Below are 14,031 nucleotides of genomic sequence, written 5' to 3' on the forward strand. Positions count from 1 at the left end.
ACAAAAGGAATTTTAAAAGGCTAAACAAAATGTTTCAACCAATCTTCACTTGGATTTTTAAAAATTATTTTTAAATACCAGTGTTTGGGAAGAAAAAGGATTCAAACTTGGTTTATTTTCAGTTTGGGCTGGAATATATTTTCATCATTTTCTTGGGAAAGAAAAGCATTTTCTACTTGAGATGTAACTAAGAAGGTATTTTCATGCCTGTCCTAAAAAAACTCTTTACACTCATGCAGATAAACCTCTCTTTGACCCTGGTGATGAGTGAAGTGTTAAATTTGTTATGTCTTTCCTGTCACTTTGATTCAGTTATTTTAAAACGAATGGAATTTGCATCAGAAGGCAGCAGAACAACCATTTCTTACCTTTAGTCTTTCTGTTACCCCATCAGTGAAACTGACTGTGAATTCAGCAATTTTGGGCACTCTGAGTTTTCCTTTGTTCTTCTGCTCAGGCTGATATTCTGTTCTTGTTTTCACAATTACCTGGAAAATAACAACACTTTTGAGGCTTCTGCCCACAGCAGAGACTTCTGAGTTGTTATCAAAGCTTTTCCATCTAAACCATCCCTTGGACCTACACAAGCACCATAAATGAACACAAGCCATCATCCCCTCAGGAATAAGAGAGGCAGATAAATCAGCAGATACACAGAACTAGGACAGTGAGCTTATCACACTGAGCCTTAAAATAGCTGACAGCAAAATGTTTGACACCCACTTTTGTTTAGGAGTATTTAATTTTTATATCCTGCTCAACAGGCAGAAGAACAGCCCATCCTAAAGAAGAGCCTCACTAATTAAAAGCTCTGTCCAAACAAGTTGTGCTGAAGCCAATTTAAATTTAGGCCATTTGGAGTCTCATTCATTCAGGCTCCAGATGATCAATATTTATCTTGTATTATCACCTTGGCTTTTCCCCTAAGATGTGTGTCTGATTAATCCAGGTCCTACTAATCTTATAAAATGAGGTGCTTTACACCAGTGCAGAAGACCCTTCCACTTTCTGGCTCTCCCTTCTGAGCTGCAGCCTGGTGGAAATGAGAAACTCCAGGAGTGGAGGCTGCTCCAGACGAGAGTGACAAGAGTGATCCTAAAGCTCTTAGTTAGAAACAAAACCGTGGAGAAGGATTGGAGCAGATTAAGTGAAGCACAAGGTTGAGTTCCCAGCTAATCAAGGACTTATTTCCAAATGGAGACAGCAAAGTCTGCTTTGGACCAAAGAGAACCCCAGGTATTTAATCCTCCTGCATTTAATGCATGTGGAAATCAGAGGGAGAGAAAAGCACTGAGGAGTCCTAAGCCAATTTTCTGGATTCAAATGCAAATCATTAAAGACTGATGAATATTTACATCCTCCAGAGAATCCCTCTCAATAGTATTTATTACAGGAGCATTTGCAATATTAATATTTGGTGAGAAGAAGGGATAAAAAGCCACACAAATGTGTTTCTGTGAGCAGCTGGGAGCTCAGGATTTGTGATGACACAATGTTAGAGTTCTAGATACTAAAAATTTTAAACTTTCTGTACTGACAGACTCTGACTCCCAAGAGAACATTACATTTAACCTGAGGCCGTTAAAAAAACTTCCAAAATTGATTGATAACACTAAGATTACAAGTGTGTACTTAATTAGAAATGTGTAATATCACAAGGTTAAAAATGTAGAATTTGAAGCTTTAGAATATAGTAATATAAATTGTTAAAAATAGGTTAGAAACGTGTGTAAAATAGTTGATAGATTGTTAACATATATGAAACAAGATAGAAATTTTAGGGTGGAGGCAAGTTGTTCTTCTTTACCTTCTTCCTTCTTCTTCATAAGTTTAAATAATATTTTGTAATTAGACAGAAAAGTCTGCACTGTGGACTTCAAGTAATTAGTTACTGAGTTAAAAGAAAAAATAATTTAAATGTCATTTCTTAATTAGATCGTTTAGCCTTAAAAAACCTTGTAACAAAAACCAGTTAAACCATTTAATACCTTATTAATGAAAAACTGTAACAACACAACACAGAAGAGGGGAAATGACCAACAGGGACAAGCTTGGGCGGGTTTGGGGTGAATCCTGACCCTGCTCTGAACCCACTGTTGGATCAAACCCCATTTTGCCCACCCTGCCCAGCACATTGTGGGCAAAATGAAGCAGAGCTCCCTCTGCAGCCAAGACAAAGTGGCCCAGGTCAGCTCTGAGCTGCAAACAAGCCATGACCTCATTTTCTCCCTCCAAAGGAGGGAAATGCACCCAGTGCAGCTGGCCAGCCTTCATTCTGCTCCCTTTTGTACACCCAGGACAGAAAATGACGGAGCATCAGCCAGCAGCACCTGCCAGCCAGGGTTTAGGAATTGCTCTCTTTCTGTTTTCAGACAATATCCAATTCTCCCAAATTCATGCTCCCTGCTTGATATAAATCTTAGCAGCAGACGATTTTTAAAATTTATGTGAGAGCTTTTCCACAAATTGTAACACTGAGTCTTAATGAACGGCAGAATATAAGAAAAAAATAAAATTAAAACTTTCATTGTTTCTAGCTATAATTTAATTGTCTTCATCATCAACGCCAATTTTGTTATGGCTCTGTTTTAATTGTTCCATTTCTCCAATAAGCAGGAAAGTTTGAATAATGCTGTCTGCAGGGATACAGAGTCTGAAAATGAACCCACACAGCCCTTCCTTCACCAGGCATCAGATTCAGGTCCAGCAGCAATTCTATCACATCTGGGGATAAATAAGCAAGCTCAGGCCCCAGCCAGATCAGAAGGTACTTGAAACACAATTTGCTGACTGTACCAGCAGTGAAATGAGTGTGCACAGAGCCAGTCACCCTGGGCAGTGTTTTGCAAAGGTATCAAAAAGCTTTGGTAGAAGAGGGAAGAAGCACCTTTGCTAAAGGGCTTTTAGCAGGCAGAAGTTAAAAACCTGCTCTCCAGAAGTGTCTTTGTCAGACACCCACTGGAATTACTCAGCAGCAGAAAGGGCAGGCAGTGAAGTCTCCTTTTTAGAGGAGAGCACAGAAATCAAATGACAAAGGTCAAACAGAAAACTGAAAACCTGCAGTGGGGGGGACCATTCAATATAGTGGCAGCAACGATAAAAATGCAATTTTGCTGAGGGCATGGGGTGTACATTGAGGAGAACAGAGCTCCTTCTTGCTCAGTCCCCCACAGGCTAAATAAATCAGCCTGAGCATGGATATGGATTCCACTCTTGCAGAGTTAAAAGTGCAAATTTAGAAAAGGAATATCAATCTTTTAAAGAAACCTTTCTGCATTTTTAGCCTTTTTTCTTTTTTTTTTTTTTTTGCTTGATCCGTTTTCATTTTCCAGCCTTCTGATTTGAGTTGGGTGGGAAAGATTTGCCTTCCCCCATTCCCTGCCATCACTCCTTTTCCACCTTCTTTTTCCATTTTGTCAGCGAGAGGAAAAAAAAATAAATAAATAAAATTCCTGGCAGTGAAGCCTTGCAGAAATTCCACCCAAATTGCTGCTGAACGTGGAGTAATAAAAGCTCCTGAGTCGGCAGTCGGGGCGATGCTCAGCGCTCGTTTATCAGCGCCTGCCCCGAGCAGCTGCAGCCAGCCCGGGTCCCACCGCTCCCATGGAACAAGGAACATCCATCTCACTCCAGGACAGCTTTCCTGGCAGAGCTGCTGCCCTGCACTGCAGCCCACAGCACCACAATCATCCCCAGCCCCTCTCCTTGGCTGCTCTCTGCTGGCTTGGAACTGCTCTGGATTGAAATCAGGGAAAGGGAAGGGAAAATTGGGGTCCTGGAAAGAAATTCCAACTCCTTCCCTCCTCTGGGATGTTGGAAAAAAGATGCTCTAAAGGGGAACTTCCAGATGGATTTAGCTCAGGGAATCTCCCTGCAGATTATCTTGCTCCTGTGATCTGTTCTTAAAGTTTTCACACCATTTCCCAGCACCTTCAAGCTGCAGGAACTGAGCTGCTCATTGCTATGCAGTAAAGGGGACACCAATAAATTACCTGGGACTTTCTTCATCTTACATCCAAAATAAAGCTGTTCAAAGTTGCTTCCTAGATGGGGTTTGCAGATTGTGAGAATATGAGCAGAGAGAAAACGTTATGGACCAGCAAAAAGTCACATCTAATTTTAGAAACCCTCACTGCAGTCCTTGCAGCTTCCTCCTTAACCAGGTTTGTTTAGAATTTGAGCTAATTAACCACCAATTCAGCAAAGCACTTAAGCATGCAAGTAGTCCTATTAACATCAGCAGGATGAGCTGGATATTTCAAGTTAAGTGTGCATTTAAGGGCTTTGGCCTATGGAGCTGGCTTCAGGCTCCTTCCCACAGCCACTTCCACCAGGATGCTTGGGGATCCTGGGCAATTCTTCATCGATGGCTCAGGGCTCTGCACACAGCATGACCCCAGCATCCCATATTACTCATGGAGGAGTAGGGAAAAAAGACCAAAAAATGAATCTCAGGAATGTGCCGAGTCCCACTTGGTGGCTGAGTCAGGAGTTCACACCAGGGTTGGTTCACTGCTCACAATGCATTGTTTTCTCAGACCTTCATTGAGGAGAGAGAATGGCAGCTCCAGCAGATTCTCCATATAAATGTGACATTTTTGGGATTAGGGGCTAGCAAAGGACGATGGGGTGGGAAGGCAGTCAGACAACCTGTGGAAAAGGGCAGCTCTCTGCAGACCTGTGCCCCTCAGCCATCCCAGGTCAGCAATGCAGCAACATTCCCTGTCTGGAAAGGTTTTGACATTCTGTTCTCTTCCTTGATCTTCTGGTTCCTCATTCCAGTCCCTCAAACACTTCTGAAGAGCTCAGAGCAGCCTGCAGGGAATGGCCTGGAAATTGTGAACCCCACCACAACAGGACCACGAGCCACATCCATCACCCTGCTCCACACAAGATGTTTCTAATGATGCTGTTTGCTAATACATTTATTGAGTTCCAAACCTAAATGCTCTTATTATTCCAGGCTTAATGCCAGTGCCATGACTGGGATCAATAGGAAATCTTTCCTCAGCTTTAATGGATGCAGGACCATGCACCCTCTCTGTAGCGATGCTTTGGAAAATTATAGGTGTGCTGAGGTGAGAAACAACAGATGAGAGTCTGCCTACACCAGCAGGAAATCCATCATCCACAACCTTGAGAAGGTAAACAGTGGGAGAGTGCTGGGAAATCCAGGGATTTGGGCTGCTGAAAGGGAAAAGAAAGCAAGCTTCTAACCAAGTGGGCTATATTAAAAGCATTTGCTGCGAGGAGGAAGGAGCAGAGTAGATGTGAAATGTGACAAATTGAAAAATATCCCATTAAGCATGGAACCTTGAAAAGGATTTTCCAGCAAAGGGATGAAGTAAGTGTTTCAGAAAATGAACTGATATGAATTCTGAGCCTTGTCTCCAACTGGCTAAATGTAACATCATTTATTGCCACTTTATATTTGCATTTGAGCTCTATGGTTTTCCCTGAAGAAATGAGTAATAATATTTAACATAACTGGCATTGTGAAAACTTTAAATTATTCATTTGGAAAAGGACATGCAGCCCTGCTGTAATTCCCACTCCACTGCCTCAGTGCATGTAATATATTGTGGTTCAGGTGCTGCAAAGCGCAAACCATAAAAATTTAAAATACGACTTCCTGGGATTATTAATAATGAAGAGTCTCTCAGTCAGAGGAGCTGTCAGATTGACAGAAGTGATAAACAAAATGTGTTGCTGCTACCAAGGAGAAAGGTTCCCTCCAAGTTCAAAGCTGGACTTTGTAGTCCCACAAAATGGTTGTAACACCCCCACCTGTTTCCAGGCGGATTCATCAGGCTCACTTTTAAATGAAAATGAGACTCAGCTTCCTTCCCTTCCACATCTTTCTCCATTCCTTGCAGAAACAGAAGGGGAAATATCAACTTCTCACTGGCACCAATGTCATGGTTTCCTTTGTTACCCAACAAAGCAGCAGCAGCTGAGCAGGACCTCAGGGCGCAGCAGGGACCAGGTGACAGCAAAAGGTGTCCCCAGCCTAAAGCTGGCACTAAACCTGCTGGGACTGGGGCAGGTTCATCCCCTGTGTGCTCCAAGCCAAGCAGTGGCCAGAACCCAGCACCTGCACACACGATTCTCCAGCCTAATCCTCACCCAGAGCCAGCTCCAAAGAGCAAATGAGATGTGCACATTGCCAACAGCAGCTGAAGTTAAAATACTTAGCACTAAAAGAATAGAGGAAAGGAGATGGGAAAATCATGTTCCAGGGCTTAAAACAATCTCTGGCAGGCTTAGGATGAAACATTGATAGGCAGGAGCAGCTCCCTGCAGCATCTCCTGCACCTCCTCCTGACTGTTGCCCTGGCTACTGCCAGAAAATGGATAAAGTGGACAGATCTCAGATTACCTGGCAATCCCCATGCTGCAAATTCCCAGATTTTTAGAGAATTAGGTCTTTAAAGCTTCCTGAAATGATTATGGCTATGACCCATCCTACAGGAATGGCAGCTTTGCTTCCAAATCAACAGGATGGACACATCTCAGCAGGCAGGCTTCCCAAAGGCTGATGTTAAAATTGGCATTTGAGATGTAGGTAATGGCATCCTAGTCATTATTTAAATACATAAAGTGCCTGAAATATCAAGCAACAAAGTAAAAATAAAAAAAAAAGTAAGAAAAAGATGCCTTGGATCAAATCCATAGTCCCTGGAGAAAGCCAGGGTCAGTACTCTGCTATTTTTTTACCCCTATCAGCTCATCTAATGGGTGTTGTGCTGGAAATGAGTTTCACAGAGGGTGGTAGGAAAAAAGTGCTCTCCTGACTCAGTGCCAGGAGGATATTCCAGGCATAAGGAACATTGCAAAAGGACAAAGACAGCAAATGTAATCAGCCCTGGCATCACCAGTGACAGGCAGCACAGAATGCAAAGGCTGCACTGGGAGCTGAAAGCAGCTGAGAAGGGCAAGGCACAGCCCCACGAACAAAAGTGGCTCAGAATTTATTCAGCCAAGTCCCCCTGCAAATCCCTGCGTGCCCATAACCATCAGGAACCCACAGGATTTCAGTAGGTTCATCCAGGAGAGGGTTTAGCAAAGCAGTCAAAAGAATCAATCACAAATTGGCCAGGCTGAATTAGCAGAGCTCCACTGATTTCCCTTCAGCTGCCCTGATTTACAGCAGCCAAGATTCCTGCCCAGTTCTCTTTTCCAGACCAGTAAGGAACTGGTATGGGGGGGTTCCTTTGACAACCTTGCTGAAATCACTTCCACCCTCAGCTGTGAGCTTTCATGGTAGAAAAAAGAACAGGCTCAGCCAAGCCTCCATAGCCCAGGAGCCATTCCTGAGTCCATTCCTGCTGTTTCTGCAGGATGCAGCTCAAGGAATTGCAGTGCAGACATAGCTGGGCTCAAGAGAGGTAATGGAGCTCACAAAGCCAGGCAGCTTTAAAGCACTGATGGCAGAGCAGTTAAGGAGGGAGATTTCTGCCCAGGCCACACAGATTCTGGGATGTTCAGGATGAAGCACTGCTGCAGCAGCACATTCCCTGAATGATGGGAGGCTGCTGGAAGCTGCTCCAGCACCCTGTGAACGGCCCTAGTGGAGGTGTTGGTGTGTGAGAGGAAGGCCAGCACAGAGTGACATCCAAACAGCAGCAGGAGCTGCCAAGGACATGAGCAGGGCTGTGCAAATCCTGCAAACAACACCAAGGAGGTTCCCCAAATGCTGCTCTGCCCGAGTGGGATGCTGCAAGGATTTATTACAGCCTAATGAGCACGGGTTCTATATACACATCCAGAGGACAAAGGAATTTGCACAGTGTAGGAGGGGAGCATGAGAAGAAGGCTCAGACTTTGCTATTTATGGGGATGAGGCAGAGTATCCCAAGTGGAGAGAGGAAAGGATGGGGAAAGGCAAGACAGCCTGTTCCTTTTTATTTGTTATTCCCTTTCTTTGTTTTATCCTTGTTTTCTCTCCCTTTGCATCCTCCTCCTCCTCCCTCCCCCTGCCTCATCACTATCCCTGCCCCATCCCTCCTTTTGTTGCATCCCACCAGCCCCAGCAGCAGAGGAGCTGCCTGTCCCCGGCTGCTGCAGAGCTCCCACAGCTTCCCAGGAATGCTCAGCCGGGAATGCCGGGCTGCCTGCAGCCCCAGCAGGAGCAGCAGCCCCCAAAGCAGCCCCTGCAGGCTGCACAGAGGGCAGGCTGACACTGCTACCCAGCACTGAGCTGCCAGCAGTCCCCGAGGTACAGGAGCACTCATCCAGCTACTCTGAATTATTCCTGCTCAGCTGGCCAGGAGCAAACGTTATTTTCTGTTAAACCAACAGGGACAGGCTGTGAACGCCAGGGACCCTCCTGATCTCCAGGAACTCTGTGTAAATGAATGGCCTCAGCCACTCAGAGAGGGACGTGGCCAGGGGCAGGAACAGAGGGTGGGGAAAGCATTTGAAGAGAGCTGTTACATCTATTTTTTTTTTTTTTTTTTTGCTTTCCTGGGCTTGTGGCAGGAATTTGCCACTAGAGAAATTAATTCTCGAGCCTCCTGATGCATTCAAAATAAAGAACAATGGACCACATGATAAGCCTTCCCTTCTGCAGCCTTCATCACAAAAGAGGTGTGGATGTTTTTTTCAGCCTGACAAGAGCTTTCATGCACTTTTGTGTTATGTAAAATTAGGATTTTACTGCCAGAGCAGAGGCATTTCCTGATGGATTACACTGAAGCGAGCCAAGAGACCAAGGGGTCCCCAGTTGTTGGTTTCATTTCACATTTCAGTGAACAGAATGGTCCCTGAAAAGCTGCACATCTTTCAGCATTATCATTGCCAGGATACAATCACAGCTGAAGCTGTTTGTCTATGCCTTGGAAAACAAGGCAACAGCTCCTCTTTTTCCCTTTGGTCCTAAAAGATAAAAGACTTCTGGGGTTTTTTTGTTTCATTTTTTTGGGTTTTTTTTTTTTTCCTTTTTGAATCAGAAGAAATGAAATTCAGAGACATAAAAAGCCAGGTCAAGGGCTTTTCATTGTTGATGGGGCTATTATTAGTGTTACATGGATGGATCTCTCCAAAAAGGCCATGCAAAAATGATTTAGGAGCACCTGATTTGCCTTCTGCTCCAACAGGGGGCGAGAGAAATGCTTGAAGGTTGTCAATAAATATAAATGCACAGCAGGCTTAGCACCTTAGGGGGACAATTCCTGCCCTGGGTCCCGTTTATCTCCCTGCAGCCACACAAGTGCTGACAGAAGGATGAGAATGCTGATGCTGCAGGAGGAGCAGCACGAGGAGGGGACACCCTGCTTTGGTGGGAGAAGGAAGAAGACATTCCAGTGGCAATTTTAAAAAAGAAAGGCTGCCAAACTGAAGCCTCCTGAAATCCTGCCTGCATTTTTCCAACAGCAGCAGGGTAGAAGTCAGAGGGAGCTGCTAAGCTCTCAGTGCTTTGGAGAACAAGCCTGTTAGGAAAGCACCTCCAAAAGGACAGACAGGAAATTTAAGCACACCTTGAAGAGTTTTCCTTTCTCACCCCCAATATGATTTCTTCAAGGAACTATCTGAAAAGAGCTGGACTTCAGGCTTTACATCACATCAGTAAAAGCCTCATTTTTTAATTCTATCTCCATATCCTTTCTGTGACAGAGAAACCAGAAACAAAAAACACTTGGCAAGAGATGATGGAAGCTCTGGTGAAACACCTACGGAGGTTAATGCTGAGAGTCACTCTGAGTGACTCTCAAAGTGATTCAGCTACAAAAATGTCCTTAAGATAAAGACAAAAATCGAGAATTGAAGGTTCTTAAACCACAATTTTCAGTCTGTAGATTCCACAGGCTTTGTGGGTTGCTTTTAGGGATCCAACAAACAACAGGTTTGATGTTCTTCCTACCTTGCATGCAGGTATCTAAGACTCAACTGAAACAAAAAACCTATAAAGGAACAGAACGTGCAAATACACACCAGGTGAAGGCATTATTGTAGAGACAGCAGCTGGGCTGTCCAGCACAAGCCTTGTACACTCTTGGATCACTCTCCAAAGCTGCTACTCCTCCTCCTCTAGACAGAGCCCTGAGCTGCACCCAAACCTCCCTGCCCTGGCTTTGACGCACCCTGGATTGCCCTGACCCCAGGGTTGGATGCAGGTCAAAACCTCAGAGTTTCCTAAATGAAGATCCTTTCTGACAGCGAAGAGAAGCCCAGAAAGGGGAAGGAATACTCAGCAGGGTTGGATCTTTTGAATGTTTCACTTAGAGGGGCTGCCAGGACAATGCACGCTGGGAGTGCCGAGGATGCGAGGCTGGAGATCGCAGGAAAGCCCCGAGGCTCAGGAGCCCCGCGGAGCTGTCCCTCATGGGGGACACTGGAACTGTCCCCCCACAGGTGACACCAGATCTGTCACCCCACAGGTGACACCGGAACTGCCCTCATGGGGGACACTGGAACTGTCCCTCACAGGTGGCACCGGAGCTGTCCCTCATGGGGGGCACCGGAGCTGTCCCCCACAGGTGACACCAGATCTGTCCCTCACGGGGGACACGGAGCTGTCCCTCACAGGGGACACGGAGCTGTCCCCCACAGGTGACACCAGATCTGTCCCTCACAGGGGACACGGAGCTGTCCCTCACAGGGGACACGGAGCTGTCCCCCACAGGTGACACCAGATCTGTCCCTCACAGGGGACACGGAGCTGTCCCTCACAGGGGACACGGAGCTGTCCCCCACAGGTGACACCAGATCTGTCCCTCACAGGGGACACGGAGCTGTCCCTCACAGGGGACACGGAGCTGTCCCCCACAGGTGACACCAGATCTGTCCCTCACAGGTGACACGGAGCTGTCCCTCACAGGTGACACCAGATCTGTTCCTCACAGGGGACACGGAGCTGTCCCTCACAGGGGACACCACAGATGTCCCCCCACAGGGGACACCGCGGCTCATCGGGCTCTGCTGGCTCCTGCAGCATCCCATGCACCAGGCACAGGAACCCTCAAGATCTCATTCTCCCCGGCTAAAAATCAACTGCTTGGGGAGAAAAGTCAATTTTAGGTGTTTTCTTAACCCAGTCTCTTGACAGCAAGGCAAGTCCAAACAAGAACATACCCTGAAAGACTTGAAGGCCATGTCCACTCCTCCCCAAGGTGCCAGCCTGCCTGAATTCAGCAGCAGCTTTGCTTTCTCAAGAACAAAGCTGCAATTTGCCCCTCTCACTTAACCTCTGCCCAAGCGTTTCACCTGAGGCTCAGCTCCTTATTAGCAGCTCTTTAAACAGCCCCTCTGCCCCGGGGTGAACTCACCCCACCAGAACCCCTTCTACAGAGAGCAAAGGAAACAGGTGGTGAATTATTTTGCTTTTATCATAAATAACCTCTCCTCCTGGTGAAGGGATTTCCAGCCTGTTAACTGCGGGCCTGCTGCACGGAGGAGATGAACCACAGCCTGCAGAAATCAATAGCTCTGACTCTAATGAGTTCTGAATCACACTCAGCACGCCCGGAGATACAGCCCACACTTCCAGCAAAGAAAAATATGGATGTTGGTAGATGCATTGGCAGTAATATATGCTAATGAAGGTAATGTAACCTAACAACACGTGAATTATTGATGTGGGCATGTTTAAACAGAAAAATCAGCAAGGAATCACACCACACTGATCCACGCCAGTGTTTGCTCACCAACAGGCAACTGGAACACACTCTTACCACTCGATCAGCTTGGAAAGATCTTTGTCGGGTAATCCATGTCTCACCTGCTCCACAAGTCATTTAAGTTCCACATTGCCATGTGACACTGGGTGAGCTCAACGAGCCCTTTGCATTGGCATCAAAGGAGCGACTTTTACACACCTACGGTTCCCCGAAACTTTTCAGACATTTATGACAAATCATATTGCTTCGCCCGAATTATTTTGCTTAATCTCATTTATCAGAGTCACAGAGAAGGGCTGGCTTAGCCTCTGCTTCACAGCAATTCACAGAAGTCCAACTCTCCCGAACGCAGCCAAGTTGCTCCTGATTGCCACGAGGCACGTGGAGAATGGGACCAGTTCCTTTGTCTGGCACAGCTCTGGCTCCCAGGATGTCAAGGCAGTTGAGTCAGCTCTATCCTAAAATAAACACGGTTTGTCTACCTAGACAGGTTTATCACATCCATCACCGTGTTTTCCTAATGTATTTAGGGAAAATTCATTTTGTACCACGGTAAAAGCAGGATATATGCTCAATAACGATCAGTGTTAATTTTGCTGTTATTCCATTATCCTGCAAGATCTAATCATTCTGTCTGTACCTTGGGGTGGGCTGGCTCCACCTCTGTGGTATCTGGGAACTACATTGCAGACAGGCTTTGTTTTGGTGAGGGCTGTTGGGGAATACGGATTTTTACAGTCTCATCATGTCCTCACCAGGTTATACTGATATGCATCATCCCCACGGGGATGTAGACAAAAGATTTCCTAGTTCACGCTGCAGCCAAAAAATCCCAACACAACCCGCAGCCAATCGCACATTCCTGGGGGTTTTAGTGCTGCATTCAGGTGTGAGAGACTTGAGAGGGCAGGGGAGAACAATGTCCCCTGCTCGGGGCCAAACGAGTCCCTGAGCTGTGCCCCAGGAACTCAGCCACTCTCGCCAGAGAAATCAGCATCCTCAGCGCCCAAATCAGCTTTTCAAAGCCACAGAGAAGAAAACGGAGCTTAACTGGGATAATTAAAACAGCTGCTTATTTCGGCAGAGTTATCACATTACCTCCTCTCAAAGCAGGCCATTAATCTTACTGATAATAACAGATTGCACCCTGCTCCTCAGTTTCCCCAGCACTTGCAAGAGAAACACACCAAGCTTTTTTTTCCCCGTTGTATTTAGGAATATTTGGGGTTCTTTTTTGAGGAGGGAGGGCACTGTGGGACTGCTGCGTGCCTATTTGCCGTGTTTAAACAGATAAACACACAGTGAAAGATAACCCCTGTTTATTTATCGAATAAATGTGCCACAATTCCCATCGCCAGAGCCCAGTGACAAGCCAGGGGCACGTCCGTGTGCACAACCATGCAGGAGCACATTCTGATTTTGTTTTACCTTTTCCGGAGCCGGGAACTGCAGGTGATTTACTTCCAAAGGCGTGATCAAAGGGACTGTCTGAAAACCATCTTCGTTGGATGGTGGTTTGTTGTTCTTGTCGTTCAAATTACTCCCCAGCTTCACCATCCTTGCAGCCGGCTTTCCAGACCTGAAACCGGGGGAGATGAGCAATGTCACCGGGGCAGGGGAAGGGGACGATTCCTGCCTTGCCCTGCTCGCTTTGGGTTCAGGTGCCTGGGTTACAGGGAATGTCACTTCACTACAGCCACCCCACAAACACCCTCTAAACCCCACAAACACCCTCTAAACCCCACAAGCGCCTTCTAAACGCCACCAACACCCTCTGAACACCACAAAAAAACCCTTTAAATCCCACAAAAAAGCCTTTAAACCCCTCGCTGTCAGCCCAAACACGGCGGATCCCAAAGCGCCGGGAGAGCCACCGGCACTGGTGGGAATGTCACCAGCACCACCGGGAATGTCACCAGCATCACCGGGAGTGTCACCAGCACCACCGGGAATATCACCAGCACCACCGGGAATGTCACCAGCATCACCGGGAATGTCACCAGCATCACCGGGAGTGTCACGAGCACCGCCACCACCACGGACACGCAGCGGGACACGGGGACACGGCGCGTCTCGCACTGAGCCCTGGAGGGTTTTTGATACCCCTCTCCCATTTTTGCAGCCCCCCTTGAAGGTTCAGAACCCCCTCCCCTGCACATCCCGGAGCGCTCGGGGGTTCCCCATCCCATCTCCCCGGGAGCGGCAGCGCCGGCGGTCGGGGCGGGGGTTCTGCGGGCACGGCTGCGTTACTTACTGCCAAGCAGGCGGCGAGAGGCGGCGGCGGGGCCGGTGTGGAGCCCGCGGTGTCCGCGGGGGGAGCGGTGCTGAAGGGACAGCGCTGCGTTCGCTGCGGCTCCGCCGGTGACTGAGGCGGGCGGGGCGGCGGCTCCTTCCCCCCCCACCTCCACCGCCC

At 47.1% G+C, this 14,031-nt stretch overlaps 1 protein-coding gene across 1 annotated transcript in view; it reads right to left on the bottom strand.

The window, feature by feature from the left end:
* NSG2 (neuronal vesicle trafficking associated 2) overlaps positions 1-14,029 on the bottom strand; it is a 32,034-nt gene extending 18,005 nt beyond the window's left edge. Inside the window, exons 1-3 of the mRNA XM_071443571.1 lie at positions 13,873-14,029; positions 13,047-13,197; positions 369-488 (exon numbers count right to left, since the gene is read on the bottom strand). Of these exons, the coding sequence (XP_071299672.1) occupies positions 369-488; positions 13,047-13,175 (249 nt within the window). The 5' untranslated portion in view covers positions 13,176-13,197; positions 13,873-14,029. The remainder of the gene's footprint in view (positions 1-368; positions 489-13,046; positions 13,198-13,872) is intronic.
* Positions 14,030-14,031: the final 2 nt, after the last annotated feature.

This window comes from Agelaius tricolor, unplaced genomic scaffold, assembly GCF_023055355.1.
Source record: "Agelaius tricolor isolate 1412-34295 unplaced genomic scaffold, bAgeTri1.0.p SCAF_18, whole genome shotgun sequence".
NCBI lineage: Eukaryota > Metazoa > Chordata > Aves > Passeriformes > Icteridae > Agelaius > Agelaius tricolor.